General features: G+C 37.4%; 1 protein-coding gene across 1 annotated transcript in view; it reads right to left on the reverse strand.

Moving 5' to 3' along the window:
• Nucleotides 1-13,870, reverse strand: part of LOC120523552 (1,4-alpha-glucan-branching enzyme-like) — a 918,458-nt gene extending 904,588 nt beyond the window's left edge. Inside the window, exon 1 of the mRNA XM_039744954.1 lies at nt 13,536-13,870. Within this exon, the coding sequence (XP_039600888.1) occupies nt 13,536-13,633 (98 nt within the window). The 5' untranslated portion in view covers nt 13,634-13,870. The remainder of the gene's footprint in view (nt 1-13,535) is intronic.
• Between the last annotated feature and the right edge of the window lie 8,187 nt (nt 13,871-22,057).

Here is a 22,057-nt window from a genome sequence, read left to right on the forward strand (position 1 = left end):
CATCATCAAAGTAAGTTTTGCTAGTACCTGTTGCAGCCACACCTGCCCAAACCATGACACCCTCATCACTATGTTTAACAGAAGAGCTTTAGCTCTTGCAGTTCGTCTCCACACTTTGCTCTTGCCATCACACTGATACAGGTTCATTTTTGTCTAGCCTGTCCATAAGAATTCTGCAGGCTCTTTTAAGTACTTTTTCCACAACCTGTAATCTGGCCATTGTTTTGAGGCTTCTGGATTTCTGTTCTGTTCATGAAGTCTTTTGCAGATAGTCTGACACAAATATTTACCTTCTGAGGAGTGTTTCTGACCCGTCAGTTAGGAGTTTGAGGCTTTTTCATTACCATAGGGAGGATTCTTCTGTCATTTGCATTGGAGGTCTTCATTGGCCTACCAGTTTCTTTGGTATTAATGAGCTTGCCAGTGAAGTCTTTCTTCTTAATGATATTCCCGATTGAGAGAACTTTAGGATTGACTAAATCAACCATGTCTAATGGTCTTATTCTTGTTTTTCAGCTTCATGATCGCTTTCATTGACACAACTCTTGTCCTGATGAAGAAGGAAATTACAGACCCCAAAAAGGTAGTCTGTAGGTAGAAGCAAGCCTAGGCATCTTATGCCTGCACAAATGAAGCAATGAAAAAACACACCACAGTAATCATAAACACCCGTGACAAAAAATGTCCCAAACACCATGGTGCCCTGAAGTGGGAGGGCAATGTAGAAAAACTGGTTAAATTTCTACATGGTGTGACCAAAATGTATACAAACACAGTACCATTAAATTGTAATCTGCAGTTAATAGACATTAAATCACTTCTGAATTGTTTGATTTGTAATTTAAATGTGGAGCAGAGGGGTAAGTAAAATAAAAATGTGTCTATCCCAAACATTACGGAGGGCTTTGAAAATATTAGCAAGACCCAATCCTCCTGCTCGTAATGTAATACATGTATTACAAATCACCTAGGGAAGGACAGAAAATGAAAAACTGATCCTAGATTATGGTCTTATAGAGCTTGCTAGATCTTGTTTACAGTTTGATATTACCAAGATATCACAGAAATATTCCCAGTGCTGCCACAAGCAACTGCATTATTGTTTACTTTTTTTTTTAAATAAATAACGGAAAATGTGAAGAATGACTCCCACTCACTGACATGCGACGCAACTGCTGGACCTGCACACTTTGTCTACTAGAGCATCGGATGCAATAGCTAGACTGCCAACGGATATAGATAGAGAGATAGAGAGATACACATACACACACAAGGCAGGTGTCCAACTTGCAACAACAGAAGGTACAGACCTTCAAAGTTCTAGAGATCATCATGAGCTACACAATTTATCTGGCCGGAAGAGATTGCATACTGAATTAATGAATGTTAGTCCTGAATGAATAATCCTATGTTTAGGATAATTTCATTTACATGAACTCTAACAAAAACAAAACAATTATAATCAGATAGTTAGGAAAGAAAAAAAAAAAAAAAGAAAACCACACACACCAATTTTCAGTCAGGGTTGTTATATTTGCCATTTCAAGATTGAGGTTCGCATCAGTAGGCACAGGTACATTGTCTGGATAAAAACGCATTAGAGAAATATTAGCCGATATAATTAAAGGAAAAATGTGAGCATAAGGTTACCTTTGTGTAATCAAACCAAATAACTAAAGATTTCAGCATTCCTGTAAAAATAGCCTTTGTTCTGCAGTTAGAGATGCTCATGTGATGCAAACAGACTTTGTAATTGCTTAAACAGGTGTACCCTGAACGCTACTAATCTTAATTGCAGCAACTACTATGTTTCACTTGCATCAAGTATTTTATTTAAGTACCCCTTTAAACAAGTGTCTTGGGCACTTTATGGACAAAACACAAATTACAATTAAAACAGCTTCAAAATATCAAGGAGTTCTGCATGTAATAGCGTTTTCATGATTGTCCTATGTTATGCCAAGAACCCGTATATACACACTATATGCCTATAAGCATGCGAGGGCCAAAACCCTTTTTACATTTAAAGAAGCGGACTGTGTCTAATTTAAAGAAAAACACATTTTTGGAAAGAATAAAAAGGCACAGCCTTTAAAATGTTTAAAAGCTGGAATTAAAAAAGGTGGGTATTAGAGTCTAGAGTTCTGCTTGGTGGACGAGGACTAATTAAATCCAGATAGGCTGGTGAACTAATATGTAAAGCTTAAACCCTTTATGCATAAGGTTTTTTTTTTTGTTTTTTTTTAAACGTTAAATCAAAACTACATACACAAAAACAAACATGACCTTTTAATGTAATAAAAAGGAGTTGCAAATGGCTGAAGAGGAGAGAGAAAAACACATTTCAAATTTCTAAAAGAAAGTATTTATATAATAAGAAATCTGCTTTATTTAGTTGATATTGGTGTAAACAAAAGTGGCTGCATTAAGGATTTCTCACAAACTATTTTACAGTACATAACCAACACATTAAGATGTACAACCCTGAAGTTTTCTTTTGTGCCCTAATCTGTCAATTATCACTGTGCCAAGTTAAGATGTCATATCCCATATTATTGCAAAGTTATATTGTTCAGAACAAGGTCTCCCAATATGTGGAAATAGATAAACAATTTAAACTATGCACAGTCATGGAGAAACGTTTTGAGAATGACAAATTTTCAAATTTTACTGCCACAGTTTTTATGATGGCAATTTGCATATACTTATAGTCTTTCTTTGCCATGAAAATTAACTTAAAAAAATAAATAAATAAAAAAAAAAAACACACCACTACCACTTCCACTTCATTTCAGCCCTACCACAAAAAGGAGCTACTAACATCATTTTAGTAATCCTCTCTAACACAGGTAAGAGTTTTGACAAGGACATCGAAATTTTGGGCCCATGGCCCGGAAACTCCCCAGACTTTAATCCCATTGAGAACTTGTGGTCAAATCCTTAAGAGGCAGGTAGGCAAACAAAAACCCAAGCTTCTGACAAACTCCAAGCATTGATTATGTAAGAATGGGCTGCGGTCAGTCAGGATTTGGCCCAAAAATTGATTGACAGCATGTCAGGAAAAATTGCAGAGGTCTTGAAAAGAGGTGCCAAAGCAGCAAGCAATAACTCTTTGCATAAACTTAATGTAATTGTCAATAAAAGCCTTTGAAACTTATGACATGCTTGTAATTAAATTTTAGTATACAATAGAAACATCTGACAAAAAGATCTAAAAACACTGCAAACATTGTGAAAACCAATACCTGTGTCATTCTCAAAACTTTTGGCCACAACTGTACACATCATGTACTCATCCAAATGAGTACTTTCAAAAAAATTTCATGCCAGCCATTAAAACTAAATTTCTTTCCCTAAAAGACACACGGAAACCTTACATGTAGTACACTATACTGAGGTTTGTGTGCTGCAATTCACCCATCTTTTTGAGCCTTTTGTTGCAATTGCCCCACAAAGGTTTATTTTCATACTAGCTTCTTCCAGTGCTGGGTTACAGGGATGAGGAGAGTGCCTTTGCTGGTAGTCCTGAGCACAGAGCTAAATCATACAGACACATGTACCTAAATCTGTTTCTCGTCTACATTTGAGCCACAGGAGGCAGGTAAGAATAAGGTTTATGGTATAATCTGCATACCACTTCAACCACCCACCCCCCACAATGCCACCACTCCCTTCAACCCCTATAAACACAGCTCGATTTCACTTTTATTTGCACTCATTTCTCTTATGTATAATTGCATAGCATCTTTAATTACTCAAACTATAGCAACTACAATGGCAATCATAGTCAGTTTCAGCAACTATAATGGATACCTGGTTGCAACACCAAACAAATCACTTTTAAAAGAAGTTAGTACTGAGTCATGACATATTAGATTTGCCTTATACTTAAATATGAGCCACAAGAACATCTAGCAAATATGGAGGTTTTAAAACACTAACTAAAAACATTTCATTTTGGAGTGAACTTGTGGACTAAGGTCTGAAACTTTTCCTTCACCCCAAGCATTAAGGAGAGGCTGAATAGGCTTAACTGTAGCCCTGTTTATGATATTCATAAGATTAATTCAAATTTAATCTCTGTATCATTCACTTGGCAACTTTCTCATTTACATGAATTATATTCAAGAATTAAGTCACTGATGACTGGTCATATTGTTGCACTCCTAATGCATATGCAGTTATTTCATTCTTTGATGATAATTAAAAAAAAAAGGCAACAAAATTCTCCTACCCCACAACAGAGCAGGAGGATTGCCCTGCGTAATTAAGTTAAATCCTGCAAGATTTTTTTTCAAACTAATTAGCAAAAATCTTACGATCAAACTAAAGACCTGATAGTCCATATCTCTCTCTCTCTTTCCAATTGTTCTGAGAATTACAAAAACCCAGCACAGAGAAGAGGTTCAGGGACCGCAAGAACATGCATATTTTTCCCCCTAAAAAGTTAAACGTCTAATTAAAAATGAGTTTACATGTACACTCACTGACCCACTTTATTAGGTACACCTGTTCAACTGTTTTTTTAATGCAAATATTTCATCAGCCAATTGCATGGTAGCAACTCAAAGTACTGGGTATGTAGGCATTGTCAAGGTGACTTACCAAAGTTAAACAGAATCAGTATGGGTAAGAAAAATTAAATTAGTGACTTTGAACATGGTATGGTTGTTGGTGCCAGACAGGCTGGTCTGAGTACTACAGAAACTGCTTATCTACTGGGATTTTTACACATAAATTCTAGGTTTTACAGAGAATGGCCTGAAAAAGGGAAAGCGTCCAGTGAGCAGCAGTTATCTGGGTGAAACTGCATTGTTGATGCCAGAGGTCAGAAGAGAATGGAAAGAATGAAAAAGCGGATAGGCAACAATAACTCAAATAACCACTCGTTACAACTGAGGTATGCAAAACAGTTTCTCTGAATGCACAGCACATCAAACTTTGAAGCAGATGGGCTACAGCAGCAAAAGACCACACCGAGTGTCATTCCGATGAGCGGAAGGACAGGCAAAAATTTGCATGGGCTCACCAAAACTAGACAAAAGACAAAAAAAAAAAAAAAATTGTGTTGTCTGGTCCAATGAGACTCAACCACCAATAATGCTTTACTTACACTTTAATGACAATCTCCTCCTTTGTTTGTACAGTTTTACTGTGGCTCAAACAGATATGTTTTACGACAGGACCAACAAGCAAGCAGTACCTTACAACTCATTAAAATAATAAAATTTTGCCACAGTGTAGATTGATACAATGAAATTTCTTAATGAAAACATACTTAACACATTACCACAAACAACCTATAAATAAATCACCTACTTATGTGGTGATGACCTCCAACAATTAAGAAATACAAATCTTTACATTTTATCACCCCATTAGTGAAATATGGCCATAGACCTGACAAAAAAAAATAAAAATCAGGAAGATCATGCATTGCAATGCTCAGCCTCAGCACATTCTTACCATAGGTTTTGAACCCAACAGAAATAAACAGCCTTATTACACAAAAGATATTCAAGGTGGTTTTCAGAGCAGGAGTTTTTTTTGGAATATTGGGGGAGTGGGGAATTTAAAAAACAAAACAAAACAAAAAAAAAAAAAACCTGGTTAATCTTGTACATGGTGATTATAGAAAAAGGGGATAGTACAAGACTTTTGAATATGTACTTGAAGAAATATTCAAAACAACTGAACAGGTGGAGATTCTCCAAGATAAGTTCCCAACAGAGGTCTGCATAGGACTGGTCAATTCATGCTCAAGACACTACATGCAAATAGTCTAATTGTAACTGAAGTTGTAATCACTTGCATAAGCGCTCATGTGCTAAATAATTCTCTTTTTATATTATTCCCCCAGTCCCCAAATACATAACAGCTAACAAGCAGCTGTGTGGCACCAAGAACATGCCCAGAAAGAGTAGGAAAATGTTTAATACTAGATTTTCCTATATTTCACCTATGTATTTGAATTAGAATTGTAGAGTAGTAATAATTAAATAGTAATGGAATCTAACTTAGAAAGTGTTTCTAAACCCATATAAGTATGCTTATGCTAATTTGATTGTACTACTTTGTCACGTACTGCAGCTGCTATGAACTGCTACACATTTGGTTGGAGAGGAAAAGTTGGATTTAACTCATTATATAAGCAGGTCAGCACCAGATTTATTATTGTTACTAAGGGAGTTACAAAGTGGACAGTGGTCTTCAGAATAAGGTAGTAAGGATTTTTTTTTGCAATATTTACACAATGCTTAAATAAACTTTCAAGCTTTAATCATCATAGAATCAGAACTTGAACTTCCATTTAAATTGCAATAAAACAGTCCAAAAGGACACTATGTGCCCTGAGAACTGTTTCATAAATATGTAGAATTTAAAAAGAGGAATTAAAAATAATGTAGCCGGAAGTCAGGTTGTGTATTTAGTCACTCCCTAGCCCATTTTCCACTTTTTTATATAAATCTTTAAACTCAATACTTGAAATCTTCCTTCGGCTGCTCCAATTATGTGTTGCCACAGCGGATCATCATCTTCCATATCTTCTGTCCTCTGCATCTTGTTCTGTTACACCCATCACCTGCATGTCCTCTCACCACATCCATAAACCGTCGCTTATGCCTTCCTCTTTTCCTCTTCCCTGGCAGCATCCTTCTCCCAATATACCAAGTATCTCTCCTCTGCACATGTCCAAAACAACGCAATCTCACCTCTCTGTGTCTCCCAACCGTCCAACCTGAGCCGACCTCTAATGTACTCATTTCTAATCCTATCCATCCTCATCACACCAAATGCAAATCTTAATATCTTTAACTCTGCTACCTCCAGCTCTGTCTCCTGCTTTCTAGTCCGTGCCACCATCTCAAACCTATATAACATAGCTGGTCTCACTACCATCCTGTAGACCTTCCCTTTCACTCTTGCTGATAACCATCGGTCACAAATTACTCCCGACACACTTCGCCACCCATTCCACCCTGCCTAAAGTCTTTTCACCTCTTTTCCACAATCCCCATTACTCTGTACTGTTAATCCCACGTATTTAAACTCATCCACCTTCGACCAACTCTACTCTCTGCATCCTCACCATTCCACTGACTTCCCTCTCATTTACACACATGTATTCTGTCTTGTTCCTACAGACCTTCATTCCTCTCTAGAGCATATCTCCACCTCTCCAGGGTCTCCTCAACCTGCTCCCTACTATTGCAACAGATCAATGTTATCAGCCAACATCATAGTCCACAGGGACTCCTGTCTAATCTTATCTGTCAACCGGTCCATCACCATTGCAAATAAGAAATTGCTCAGAGCTGATCCCTGATGTAATCCCACCTCCACACTGAATGCATCCGTTACTCCTACTGCAGACTTCACCACTGTCACACTTCCTTCGTACATATCCTGTACAACTCTTACGTACTTCTGACACTCCCGACCTCCTCATACAATACCACAGCTCCTCTCGAGGAACCTGGTCATATGCTTTCTCCAGGTCCACAAAGACCAAATGCAACTCCTTCTGGACTTCTCTAAACTTCTCCATCAGCATCCTCAGAGCAAGCATTGCATCTGTGGTGCTCATTCTTGGCATGAAACCAAACTGCTGCTCACTAATCACCTCACTTCTTAACCTACCTTCCACTACTCTTTCCCATAACTTCATCCTGTGGCTCTATTTTATTCCGCTGCAGTTACTGCAGTCCTGGACATCCCCCTTATTAAATATCGGCACCAGTACACTTCTCCACTCCTCGGGCATCCGCTCACTTTCCAAGATTCCATTAAAGAATCTGGTTAAAAACTCCATTGCCATCTCTCCTAAACACCTCCATGCTTCCATAGGTATGTCATCTGGACCAAAGGCCTTTCCATTTCTCATCCTCTTCATAGCGGTGTTTACTTCCTCCTTGCTAATCCATTGCACTTCCAGATTCACTATCATCCAACCTCTTCTCTCGCTCTTTTCTTTCATCAGCCTCTCAAAGTACTCTTTCCATCTGCTCAACACACTCTCCTCGTTTGTGAGTACGTTTCCATCTTTATCACCCTAATCTGCTGCACATCTTTTCCACCTTGGTCCCTATGTCTAGCCAATTGGTACAAGTCCTTTTCTCCCTCCTTAGTGTCCAACCTCTCATACAACTCATCATACACCTTTTCTTTAGCCTTTGCCACCTCTCTCTTCACCTTGCACCTTATCTCCTTGTACTCATCTACTTTCTGCATCTCTCCGACTATCCCACTTCTTTGCCATCCCCTTCCTCTGTATACTCTCCTGTATTTCCTCATTCCACCACCAGGTTTCCTTTTCCTCCTTCCTCTTTGCAGATGTCATGCCAAGCACCCTTCTTGCTGTTACCCTTACTACATTTGCTGTAGTTTCCCAGCGGTCTGGTTTACTCTTCACTGACACCCAGTGCCTGTCTCACCTCCTCCCTAAACTCAACCTTGCAGTCTTCCTTTTTCAACTTCCAACATTTGATCCTTGGCTCTGCCCTCACTCTCTTCCTCGTCTTGATCTTCAACGTCACCCTACAGACCACCATCCTATGCTGCTTAACCACACTTTCCCCTGCCACCACTTTGCACTCTTCAATCTCCTTCAGATCGACTCTTCTGCATAGGATGTAATCTGCTTGTGTGCATCTTCCTCCACTCTTGTACATCACCTTATGTTCCTCCCTTTTCTTAAAAATACATATTCACCACAGCCATGTTCATCCGTTTGGCAAAATTCACGATCCTCTGACCTTCATTCCTCTCCTTGACACCATACCTACCCATCACCTCCTCGTCTCCACTGTTCCCTTCACCAACAAGCCCACTGAAATCCACTCCAACCACCACTTTGTCCCTTGGGTACACTGTTCATCACTTCATCCAACTCGCTACAAAAATCTTCTTTCTCCTCCATCGCACACCCAACTTGTGGTGCATATGCACTAACAACATTCGTCATCATACATCCAATTTCCAGCATCATAATCATTACTCTGCCTACACTCTTTTCACCTCCAAAACACTCGACATACTGTTCCTTCAGAATGACTCCTACCCCATTTCTCTTTCCATCCACACCATGATAGAACAATTTGAATACACCTCCGATCCACCTGGAATTACTTCCCTTCCATTTAGTCTCTAGCACGCACAATACAGGTGCTGGTCATAAAATTAGAATATCATGACAAAGTTGATTTATTTCAGTAACTCCATTCAAAAAGTGAAACTTGTATATTCGATTCATTCATTACACACAGACTGATGTATTTCAAATGTTTATTTCTTTTAAAAAATTTTGATGATTATAACTGACAACTAATGAAAGTCCCAAATTCAGTATCTCGGAAAATTAGAATATTTGAAAAAGGTTCAATATTGAAGACACCTGGTGCCACACTCTAATCAGCTAAATTAACTCAAAACACCTGCAAAAGCCTTTAAATGGTCTCTCAGTCTAGTTCTGTTGGCTACACAATCATGGGGCAGACTGCCAACTTGACAGTTGTCCAAAAGATAACCATTGACACCTTGCACAAAGAGGGCAAGACACAAAATTTCATTGCTAAAGAGGCTGGCTGTTCACAGAGCTCTGTGTCCAAGCACATCAATAGAGAGGCGAAGGGAAGGACAAGATGTGGTAAGAAAAGGAGAAGAAAAAAAAAAAACAGTATACAAGCAATAGGGATAACCGCACCCTGGAGAGGATTGTGAAACAAAACCCATTCAAAACTCTGGGGGAGATTCACAAAGAGTGGACTGCAGCTGGAGTCAGTGCTTCAAGAACCACCACACACAGACATATGCAAGACATGGGTTTCAGCTGTCGCATTCCTTGTGTCAAGCCACTCTTGAACAAGAGACAGCGTCAGAAGCGTCTCGACTGGACTGCTGCCGAGTGGTCCAAAATTATGTTCTCTGATGAAAGTAAATTTTGCATTTCCTTTGGAAATCAAAGTCCCAGAGTCTGGAGGAAGAGAGGAGAGGCACAGAATCCACGTTCCTTGAGGTCCAGTGTAAAGTTTCCACAGTCAGTGATGGCTTGGGGTTCCGTGCCATGTCATCTGCTGGTGTTGGTCCATTGCGTTTTCTGAGGTCCAAGGTCAACGCAGCCGTCTACCAGGAAGTTTTAGAGCACTTCATGCTTCCTGCTGCTGACGAACTTTATGGAGATGCAGATTTCATATTTCCACAGGACCTGGCACCTGCACAAAGTGCCAAAACTACCAGTACCGGGTTTATGGACCATGGTATCCCTGTTCTCGATTGGCCAGCAAACTCGCCTGACCTTATATACATAGCACCCCAAACCATCACTGACTGTGGAAACTTTACACTTGACCTCAAGCAACGTGGATTCTGTGCCTCTCCTCTTTTCCTACAGACTCTGGGACCTTGATTTTCAAAGGAAATGCAAAATTTACTTTCATCAGAGAACATAACTTTGGACCACTCAGCAGCAGTTTTGTCTTTAGCCCAGGCGAGACGCTTCTGACGCTGTCTCTTGTTCAAGAGTGGCTTGACACAAGAAATGCGACAGCTAAAACCCATGTCTTGCATACGTCTGTGCGTGGCAGTTCTTGAAGCACTGACTCCACCTGCAGTCCACTCTTTGTGACTCTCCCCCAGAGTTTTGAATGGGTTTTGTTTCACAATCCTCTCCAGGGTGCGGTTATCCATATTGCTTGTACACTTTTTTCTACCACATCTTGTCCTTCCCTTCGCCTCTCTATTAATGTGCTTGAACACAGAGTTCTGTGAACAGCCAGCCTCTTTAGCAATGACCTTTTGTGTCTTGCCCTCCTTGTGCAAGGTGTCAATGGTCGTCTGTTGGACAACTGTCAAGTCAGCAGTCTTCCCCATGATTGTGTAGCGTACAGAACTAGACTGAGAGACCATTTAAAGGCTTTTGCAGGTGTTCTGAGTTAATTAGCTGATTAGAGTGTGGCACCAGGTGTCTTCAATATTGAACCTTTTCACAATATTCTAATTTTCCAAGATACTGAATTTGGGACTTTCTTAGTTGTCAGTTATAATCATTAAAATTAAAAAGAAGTAAGCATTTGAGATTTGAAATACATCAGTCTGTGTGTAATGAATGAATCTAATATACAAGTTTCACTTTTTGAATGGAATTACTTAAATAAGTCAACTTTGTCATGGTATTCTAAATTTTATGACCGGCACCTGTACAAGCTCCAAACAAGTTACATTGAGGAGCTTAAAATGCTACACATTTACAAAGGTTAAGAAAACCATGGAATTGACAACAACTTTAAAAAGTTTTATGAATACAGTTCTTATTACAAAATAAGAACTGCTATAATTGGTGTATTAAAATAATGTATTTTTTCATTGCAAGTTTGCTTTTAATAAAGGCAGATGACATTTAAAGAAAAATACCATTTTCTTTTAAAAATCTTAAAATATTACATATACTTTTTTGTTGATCTTTTTGGAGAATCTGAAATGCTAGATAAATCTTTTTCTTTTTGAAATAAAAGTATGAGACCTTGAAACGTAGCAAGTTTGTTATTGTTACAGCAATTTAGTGTATAGCTTTTTTTGGAAATAAATATTGACTGTGCAGAATCAATACACTCAACAGTATTACCTCTGGATTCCCTTCAAAATGAACGATCTGTACTCTGACAGTTTAACATTACTTCAACAGTAAAACTTATGAAAGTTTACAGTCTTAATTTCTACTTGATCAAAACAGTCTTTACTTTTATTTAAAACGAGACCCAAAAAAAATGATTGGAATGATCCACACGTAGTCTCCACTTTAACAGAAGGTTGGTGTTCCATTCATTTTTATCATAGTTTAAACCTGTTAATATTACTTGTTTTGCAACAATCGGCCGATAGTAGCAATTCTCAGTGTCCTGCAATGGTCCTTGACATCTCAATCACTGATAAATACAGCCCTCCTAAATTTTGAAAAAGACTTTAAAGATGATAGTCTGCACATGTATAGATCACAGAAACTGAACAAATTGACTTTAAAATTTCTATGCATTTACACGAGAGGATGTTAAAGTTTTTTCTCTTACATATTTACAAGGCTCCGAACTTGTAAATAAGAAGGGCGACATTATAAACTACGAAACTTCAGGCATTTCAGTAAAATCTATAATTCGACATTTTCAGTTTGTCGTAAAACAACAGCATAGTTTTTACAAGTGCCCATTTTGAGACCGTTGGGGGGTGTTCATATACTTGGCGTAAGTGCAATATGGACTAGCCTTTCCTTGCCGTTTCATGAGGAAATTGCACAATGCTGAATTAGGCTGACTCATAAAACAAACAGTTAACGGTATTCTAAGCTATCACAACTGTAAAAAAAAAGCAAAGAACAAAAAAATAAAAAAATATTAAATAAAAATCAATAACTAGAAAATAAAATGACTGCGGTGAAAATGTCTCTACTCCTGTAGTGGGTATAAAGGGGGACACAATCTTAGAGGAGACGCCTCCATCCATCCACTTTCTTGCGCTTGTGTATTACACCGAGAGCGGGGATATGGTCGTTACCGGTTCACCACAAATGTACATTGTGCACAAATAAAGTGTGTTCGTCGCCATGGCACAAAACCACAATCCACCCGGCTTGTTGCCAAACACCGACTCAGTCTGATCACAGGATAAATTAATAGCAACCAGTTTCTACACGTGTAAGCGATACTAAAGTTAAATAAATAAAATTAAGTGTACTTAAAGATAGTGCGCTCTTATAAATGAGTGCTGCCGATTACGAAGAATGAACTGCTCAGAAGGATAAGCAATGCTGCAGAACGAACCCGAAATTACATTGAGAATAGAACACTAGGTTGTGCCTCATAACAACAAATTAACAGGGGTTCCAATTGAACACTTGAGTGAAAGTATCAAAGTCTAAAGCCACAAGGGCACAAACCCATACCGACTGAAAGAATACAAGAATGCAGAATGGCAGGTGGTGTTCTATTCCGAAACACAGATAACAACGCGGTTTTAATCAAATAACCATCACTACCTCCCCTGTGGATTAGGTAATCGCCGCGTCCAGTCACTTTCTGGTTAAAACAGACGGTGTTGCGTTAAAATCACGGATTAGTTTTAGTCGACATTAACTAGAAAAGGCTGTACTAACAGTGCTTAAAGTATGCAAAAAATGATTATGTATTAATGTATGCGAAAGCTTCAGAATGCACTCTGCAATTTGAAATCCTCAGGTACTGCAAGTGCAGGCAGCATTTGATTCAAAACTGGTGCTCATACAAAAACCTGGCCCTTTTCGTTAGGTTAACCGAAATCCGATGCACTCGTGCTTAAAAACTCTCCTGCAAGAAATTTTAATAGAGCTTTTAATTTTGGGTACAAGCTGGGGGTGTAATTGTGGATGCTAATATCTAGTCACGTGGAAACAACTTTGAACTTTAAAAGGCTTATTAAAATCTGCTTTGTAAGCTTAAGCCAATGTGACAGCACCACCCAGATACATTCTCTTACTATTTACCACCGAATTGTGGAGAAATCATCATTACCTTCTTTTGAAGTCTTTCTCGTAGGGTTTAAGGTAAGGATCGATTTGAAAAAGGTTATTCAAACCAGGGACAGTAATAGTATCCACGCTGTCAGCCATCTTCTCCACAGACAGAAATAATCGCACACCGAGTCAGCTCGAGCCTGCAGTACACAGACTGGTAAAACAAAACAGCGCGAGTCTTCAAAACGAACTTGGCTGGCAAAGTTTAACCCTGTCCGATTCCTGATTTCACCCTGGCTTGTCGGAAATGTTAATGACAAAATAGCTTAGCCCTTCTTAGTGGCGAATAAGTGTCTTTTGTTTGAACTATTTTCAGCTGTGCAAATGCAGTAAAGGTTATTAACTAATAAACCAGCTCTTTCTTAACAGTTAACAACTTCCACTGATCTTTGCTCTTCCGGGTATACATTGATTAGTGGTAATTACTTGAATTAGGCAACGTGAAAGCAACCTATAAATAAATGTGAATCCAATTTTTATTTAATATCTGAGACTAGCCCCCGTCATTAAATTAATTGGTGTTAATTTATGAATATTTATGTTCTGTATTTTTCTAAAACCAACGATCTTATCATAAGATTATTATTTAATTTGTGAATATCTCTCACCCCTAACTTTTAAAATCAGGTCCTGTAGCTGTTTATGTTGCTTTAAGAAAAATGGAAATGAATTATGAAGTAGTTTTCAAAAGTTGGTCCTGAAAAATCCCATTGCCTTCAGTTTTTTGTTTTCCGTTTTATTTAATTCAGTTGAAATTCTTGCTTGTAACCAAACTATTAAAGTTCAATATTTTGTGTTGTTATTACTACACTTATAATGCCAATACCGAATTTCTTTGTTCTAAATCACTGTTACTTTACCATGTTTGGGATTACAGACTATGGAATTCTTTATAATGAAACCTACACAGTCACAAAATGAATTATACAACAAAATACAATAAGAATGTCTAGCTAAAATTCTTTTCACAGCACAATTATGTCAGTGAGTTAGTCATTTTCCAACCAGCTATATCCTAACACATGGTCACGGGGGTCTGCTGGAGCCAATCCCAGCCAGCACAGGACGCAAGACAGGAACAAACCTCAGGCAGTTCACCAGTCCACACACCCACACACCATTATGTGCTATTCCTTAATAGCCAGTACAATTTAATTCACTTCACCAGACAACAATATCAGAAAGTGTGTGTTGCTGTTTTGTAACAAAAATAACGGCAAAAGTGGGGAATTAATTTGAATTTCTGGCAACAGAGGGGAAATTTATCCAACAATCTGTCAAATCAAGCATATCACTGTGATAACAAAAGCCATATTAACATCCTGTACAAGACTTCAGAAAAGAGAGACCAACATTTGTAAGAAGAGAGCAACTTGGTAGGCCAGTGTGGAAGCACAGGCTTTGCCACAGGGTACTAAACTCTGTGTGAGGTCTAGAGTCTTTGGAACAGCCAGGTATGTACCAACATAAACAACTAAAACTTAAGGTGTTTGAAGATGCATGAAAAGAACTGTGTAGAGGTTTATTTTTCTCCAGGAATGCTGTTAAATGGAGTTATTTTTTTATTTTCCTTCACTGTCATGTCTCAATTAAAATGTTAATAGGACTTTATTTTGGTAGTATTGTCTATCTTTAATTACTGATATGAGTATTAATGCATGCACAAGTTTTTTATGTTTATTGTATTTTATTATAATTACAATATTCTCTAACCAGGTTAATCAAATCTAGGACCAACATGGGGTCTGGAGTCAATAAGACACTGGGTACAATGTAGGAAACAATCCTGGACATCACAGTGCCCATTCGTACCTCTCTAAATCTATACTTATTGAAGAGAATACAAGAATAAACAAATTTAATCTAAATTTAGGAATTTCTAGACACCAAAGAGCATAAGAGTTGTCACTCCTAACCTCAGAGGAGAGTGCAGGGCTAGGTAAAAATTCATTCTAGAAAGAAATTGGAGGTCAGAAATGCTGTATGTGGAAATACTTCAGATATACAGTATATCAGGTATATTGATTAGTTTGTAGTTTTTAATTTTATGACTTTTCTGTCAAATGTGAAGGTGTTTCTGGATTGGTAAAATTCTAGATGATTATACAGAGTCTTTCTGCATGTGTGTATCTGTATTGCTAGTAGAGCTCTGTAAGGCTCTGCCCTTTTCTTGTGCCACCTTTCCTTTTCTGCATTTCTTATCCAACTATAGCCTTACTGCAGCAAACAAATTTATTAAACTCAAATACACTGAAACAGAATCTGGCAGGACTCACTAAAAATAATCATAATGAACCTGAAATGTTGTACAGCACCCAGACATGTAGTAACTTTATAAGGAAAAAATAATATATCTAGGTCTCATTTAAATTTAATTTCAAATCACTTGATAACCTCTAAGCACCCTTACATAGATAAATTGTATTGGTAATGTAATGTAATGTAATGTAGTAATTTGTAATTATTTTCATCCTCATGTGATCGATACTCTTGCAATAAATTGCAATGAATTTTTTAGCAAATAAACATCCTTCCATGAGGATGAGGAAGCAACTATGTAAAACACAGACTGTTATTACAAAAGAAATAGCATAGGCATTTCTGAAGACTTGACGTGCTAAATTTTACATGATCAAAACATTTATTTATCATCATTTATAATTATTTAATATTTGTCTGGCAGCTTTTTTTCAAGGTGATGTACAACTTTCTACAGGTGTATTTTTACAGTTGGAGCACAAATGTATTAAGTTACTTACTCAAGGGTGCAGAGAGTCTCATGCAGGAACTGAAAATGTAACCTTGTAGATTAAATATCAATGCCTTGAACACTGTACTATCTTCCTTAAATGTATTAATATACATGATGGCCTATACAGTATTGGTCAAAAGATTTAGAACATCTCAGACAGAGGGTTTTTAAGTTTTAAATTGCTTGTTTAAACTTGCAAGGTTTAATTTACTTTAATTGCTGCAGAATGTCTGCAGGTTATAGCCTATTAGTTGTTCCCTGAAGAAGGTCCATTTGTAATATTCTTAAATTTACTTTTTTCAGTTTTTGCTAACCTGAACTTTAAATTTAAACCTCTTGCACTTTACTGCTTACCTTTTCACCATTTAGGTCATTTATTGCATTTCAGTTGATTAAATGTGAAGAAAAACTGAGGTCTTCCAAAAGTTTTGACCAGCAGTGTAAAGGTTAGTCCCTGTAGAACTTTTAGATGTGGGTTTTGAATTAAATGAATTAAGAGAACAGAAGTACACACTGAACAAGGAAAAAAATGGTAGAACGCAAAAATGAATACGTCTCACACAAAGAAATTTTAAACAGATCCCCTTCAAAATGAAGGGAGAGAGTAGAAATATTCAATTTCAAAATATATTTTATTGACAAATTTTCAAACTTAGTGTAAGAACAATTTCTTAGTTGGGTTACGTTAAATTGATAGAAGTATTTTCCTAGTTATGTTAAAACGTTTGCTTATGTATTAGTGGATGTTTAATGGAAGGTTTTATTAAAACCCATACAAGCTAAATTCTAAAAGTCCTCAAGACTAGTTCAGTAGCCTATATGATCTGTCTTGCAGTTGGGCAAAAAATTTCAAACCATGCTGAACATATTGAATTGAAGCCTATGTAAGTTTGTCATAGATAAATAATATAATTTAATAATACAAAGTAATTGACGTTTAACATGAGAAAGCTAAGTCTGTAATGAAACAGAGAAGAAAGTTTTTTCCCTTTTTGCTTTTTATTCTGTGTGTTTAATAACTTTTATTAATTTTTTTTGATTTGTTCTTTTTTAAATTTTCACTTAACTTTTTTTTTTAAACTAACTTTGTTGGACTGTGAAATTTCATTTGTTATGCAATTGACTCATACTGAGTCATACCTTGCCAACACAGTAGCTACTTGATTTTGGAAACCGGGAAAAGATACAGCTATACTTAGTATCTAGAACAAGTTCAAATTGTAGGCAATTTCTATTTTCACATACTGTAGATAACCAGTGTGACCCTAAAGCAAGAGAGCTTACCAAGAATGTCAGCCAGCCTACACATAAGGGAGCATCCATTCTGGATTTAGTCATTTCAAAGGGGCTAAAAATTGACATGACGGGTCCTTGATATAGGTACATCTGACCATTTCTGCATTTTGTATGATGTAAAAACTAGAACTATAGAGAAACATATAGTTAAAAAATATTATTTTGATGACACAGCAGCCTCTAGGTTTACTAGTATTTTGAATAATCTGTCTGAATGTAGAACTGCCCTAATACAGTCAGCAGTATACCAGTATGGTAGAAGATTTGAATGGTAAAGTGAGAGCTGCAGCTGACTTAGTGTGCCCTCAAAAGATTAAATTATTAAGGGACCCTCCAGCATGAAAATACCTTGGAGCACTTAAAATGTCTAAACTAAAGAAAAAAAAAAATACCAGAGAGCCGAGAATAAATAGAGGAAAACAACACTAACCATCCACTATGAAATATGGAACTTACATACTGTATAACTGAATATAACAAATAGGGTTAGCAAAAATGGAAATAAGGATGGTATTAGAAATTAATTTGATCCCTTAGCATTAAAAGTCTAAGCAGAGATAAAGAATTTATGTGTAATCATGAACCTTGACCTAAACCTTAACCATATTACTGGAACTACATTTTTTTTTACTTAAGGAACATTGCAAAATTAAGACCTCTTATTACAGTGCAAGATGCTGAGAAATTAATTCATGCTTTTGTATTTAGTCAAGTAGATTACTGTAATTCACACCTAATAGGACTGCCTAAGAAAAACATCAATCGGTTACAATTGGTTTGGAATGCAGCAACAAAAATCTTAACCTTAAAAAGAATATCTGAGCACATCTCTCTAGTTTAGCATTGTTACATTGATTGCCTGTATCCTTTAAAACTGAATTTAAAATACTACTAATAGTATATAGACCCTTAAATAATCTTGCTCCTTCCTATATTTTGGAATGTTTGTCCCCCTACATTCCAAGTCGTAACCTTAGATCTTCTAATAGTGTTCTGCTTATTATTTCAAGAAGTGGTGAGACAGCCTGTTGCTGTTATACACCAAAAACCTGGAATACTTTACCAATAGAGATTCATCAGGCTATACATATTAAAAAAAACTCTTAAAAACTTTTTTTTTAATTTGCCTTTTTCATAGATACATTTTAGTTGTGCTACTAATAGACTGTAAAGGCATACAGTTATATTTTTCTGGGACTGGCAATCATTACTAATCTCTACTTTTCTTTCTTTTTCAGTTTCTCTGTTGTGGCGTTTTGTGCCACCACCACCTGACTGAGGCACTATGCAGCCACATGTGATGCTCGAATGAAGGGTGGTGCCCCCTCTGTCCATGTGACCTACTGCATCAGATCCTCTGGGACAAAGCCTGGAAACAACGAGGAATGATTTAAGAACATTTATGTTAGGTAAAATGCCCAGTGCAGGTTAGGCAGTCTTCTGGTCTTGGAACCCCTGCAGATTTTCTTTTTTTTTCTTCAGCTTAACTAGGGTTTTACTGCCCCCCTGGCCATCTGACCTTATCATTGTACTAACCTTTAGAACACTATATTATATATAAGGACTCTACTTTTCTACTAATTTTATATAAATGTCATGTAAGCTCTATTGATTTCTTTTTTATTAATTATCCATTATTATTCCTGCCTAATTTAACTTTTTCTTTTCTTGTAACTATTTTTGACATCTTGTGATACATTTTGCGCTACATTCTGTGTATGAAAGTGTGCTACATAAGTTAATGTTATTGTTGTAGTGCTTGTAATAGAGCAGATAAAACTACCAAAAGAGTCAGATTTCACCAGTGGTTAACAAACATGAATAGCAAGAGCAAAAGAAAATAAACCATGGATTGTTTGTTTAAACAGACATGAAGGGCAGAGATCAGTGTCCTCACCCTGTAAAATCAGTGTTTGGCAAGATCAAAGGTTGGCTGAAGACCAGAGTGCAAAGTGTAAAATAGGGACAGTGACCACAGAAACAGTAGAATATAAGAAGGAAGGATAGGAGAGTTGCAGGCTTAATGTTGTCATGGTAAGAAAGCAGAGGGGGTGATTAGTAGATTAACATCACATACAGTCATTAAGATCCAGCTACCCAAAACTGAGAAACTTATCACATTATTCACATAGGTAACAGATTTAAAATCCTAAATGCTGGGTCCAGTGAGTGCCAAGAAAATTAAAATAAACCTAGAATCAGACTGCAGTGATAATATAGTGGTACCATGTGCAGACGCACAACAGGATATATCCAGTGGAAGCCTCAAGAGAACACTTAATGTGGAGAAAGGAGGTGACATTTAGAACAGAAGTAGTAAACATGAAGCATCTGAAATGGTTCTAACTGCTGCCTTTCGGTACCTATGATGATAACAGCCACGACATTAAGGCATGTTCATCACAAAACACTCTCTGATATCTGTCTCAGCACGCTAATTGTCATCTTTTTTATTGATATTTATGAATTTTAATTCAAGAAGGTACAATGAAGCAGAAAAAAACGGAGAGCTTATACAACAAATAACTTCAAAATCAACCAACAAAAGGTTTGAATTAAATAAATACATATATAAAACCTAACAAAATAAAAACTCAACCCTCACCTGAGAGAAAGAGAGAGACAAGAGCAGAGAAAAAAAGTTTTTTCTCCTATATGAATTCTTATTTTAAAAATTGCTATGTTTTAAAAAAGTTTCTGACAGTTCCTCTACACAAGAATTTGTTTTTGTCTAATATCAAAAAATAAATGACTTCAGTTACCTACTGATGTATAAAAGTTTGGTTAGGATTCTTCCAGGTTAAGCAAAATAAGTTTATGCGCTAGTAGTATCAATATAATAAACAATATCGCTGTTTATGGGTCAAGAGTGATTGTCACACCAATGCTGTCTGATATTTTTTACCCAAAATAATTTTTATTTGGTGCATTCCCAAAATATGTGGCATAGTGAGGCTGGAACTAGATTTCAATGTTTGCAAGTTGAATTTTTCCCTGGATACATTTTGGACGATTTTAAATGAGATGAGTGTGATTGCTGAAAAATGTTTAATTGAATTATTGAATCATCCGTGTCTGAGTCTGAATGAATTGAGGCCTTTGAATATTTTACTAATGAGGTATGAATTGTACCAACGTGTGATGAAGATGTCAGTTTAATTGCCATGCAAGGCACATCCTAATGCTAAACATTCTTAGAAAGTTTCCAGAGTTAAGCAATAAACAGGTCTATTTGTGTAGTTTTGTGGAATATTCAATTTTAATAAGACAAGGTATTCAGCAGTCAATTTTTTTTTTCAAATATAATTATATATTATAGTTATTTTTTATAACTGACCGTTATTAGGTAGAATTGACTGTAGCTAAGTGTAACAGACTGTAATAAAGTATCATTGACTGTAACTAAGTAATTATGTTTGCTGGAACATCATTTAACATACAGTATATTCTGTATATCACATATCCCTTCCTAGTTCAGTTCGTAGAAGTAAAACCTATCTGTAAGACATTACTTTAGACATCAAAGTATACTTCAGAAAGATAATAAAGAGAGACTGACACAATATAAGGTTATGTGACACAAAAAGCTTCTTGCTTTCAGAAGTTTGTAAAAATGTTTATAGGAATAGTAATGTTAATAGTCAAAAGTTTGAATGCACTTACTGTAGGTGATTTCTTTTCTTATTTGTGAGTGTATCATTGTATATATGTACAGTACATAATTGAAAATTGAAAGAAGTGGCTGCAAACAAACATGAGTGCCAAAGCAATGCTCAATTACCAGCTGTTCATGGATTTTCAAATTGGGCCCTAGACAATCATATTTTTTGTACAGTTCTTTCAATGACACTATTGTATAAGTTTCAAAATAGTATTCAAAAACTCATGCTTAATTCCTCTGGATTCTTCAGAAATACTACTTTGCATATTTCCGGGTCCTACTGCTTGTCCGGGGTCCGGTCCTGAAACAAACAGAAACATAGGGGCAGAACCGCTGCCTGGACACCCTTCCCTGGCGTCCCTTTGTGCCACGCACTGGCAGCGTTCCCCCCTCCATCCGGCACCCCAGCACTTGCCTGTTCGGCACCCCCTCCGTAGGTTCCATGTCCCTCCTGTCGGTGGATTAGATGGGACCGCCTGCAGACCTTTCCTCCCGCTGCCTGTCAGGGGGAGGGACTTCTGGCCCGCGGCCATTTTGGCTCCCCTCCTGCGGCGGCAACGTGCTTGCTTGTAGCCTCGCTGTTTCCAGTGCCTCTCGAGCTGCAGCGGCTCCTTCTCCGCAGCTCCCGAAGCTGCCGCCGCGCTGTCGAAGCCCCGCAGACCAGCATGCGTCTGCCACTGACGCGGATCTGGGCAGCCCCTGCCTGAAAGAGAACACACACCCGGCCCCCATAGGCCCGCTGCCGATAGGCAGGGAACTCACCCTCCAGCAATGGCGCACCCGCAGGAGCCTGCTGCAGTCCCGCTCCACA

The sequence above is a fragment of the Polypterus senegalus genome, chromosome 2, assembly GCF_016835505.1.
Source record: "Polypterus senegalus isolate Bchr_013 chromosome 2, ASM1683550v1, whole genome shotgun sequence".
Classification (NCBI taxonomy): domain Eukaryota; kingdom Metazoa; phylum Chordata; class Cladistia; order Polypteriformes; family Polypteridae; genus Polypterus; species Polypterus senegalus.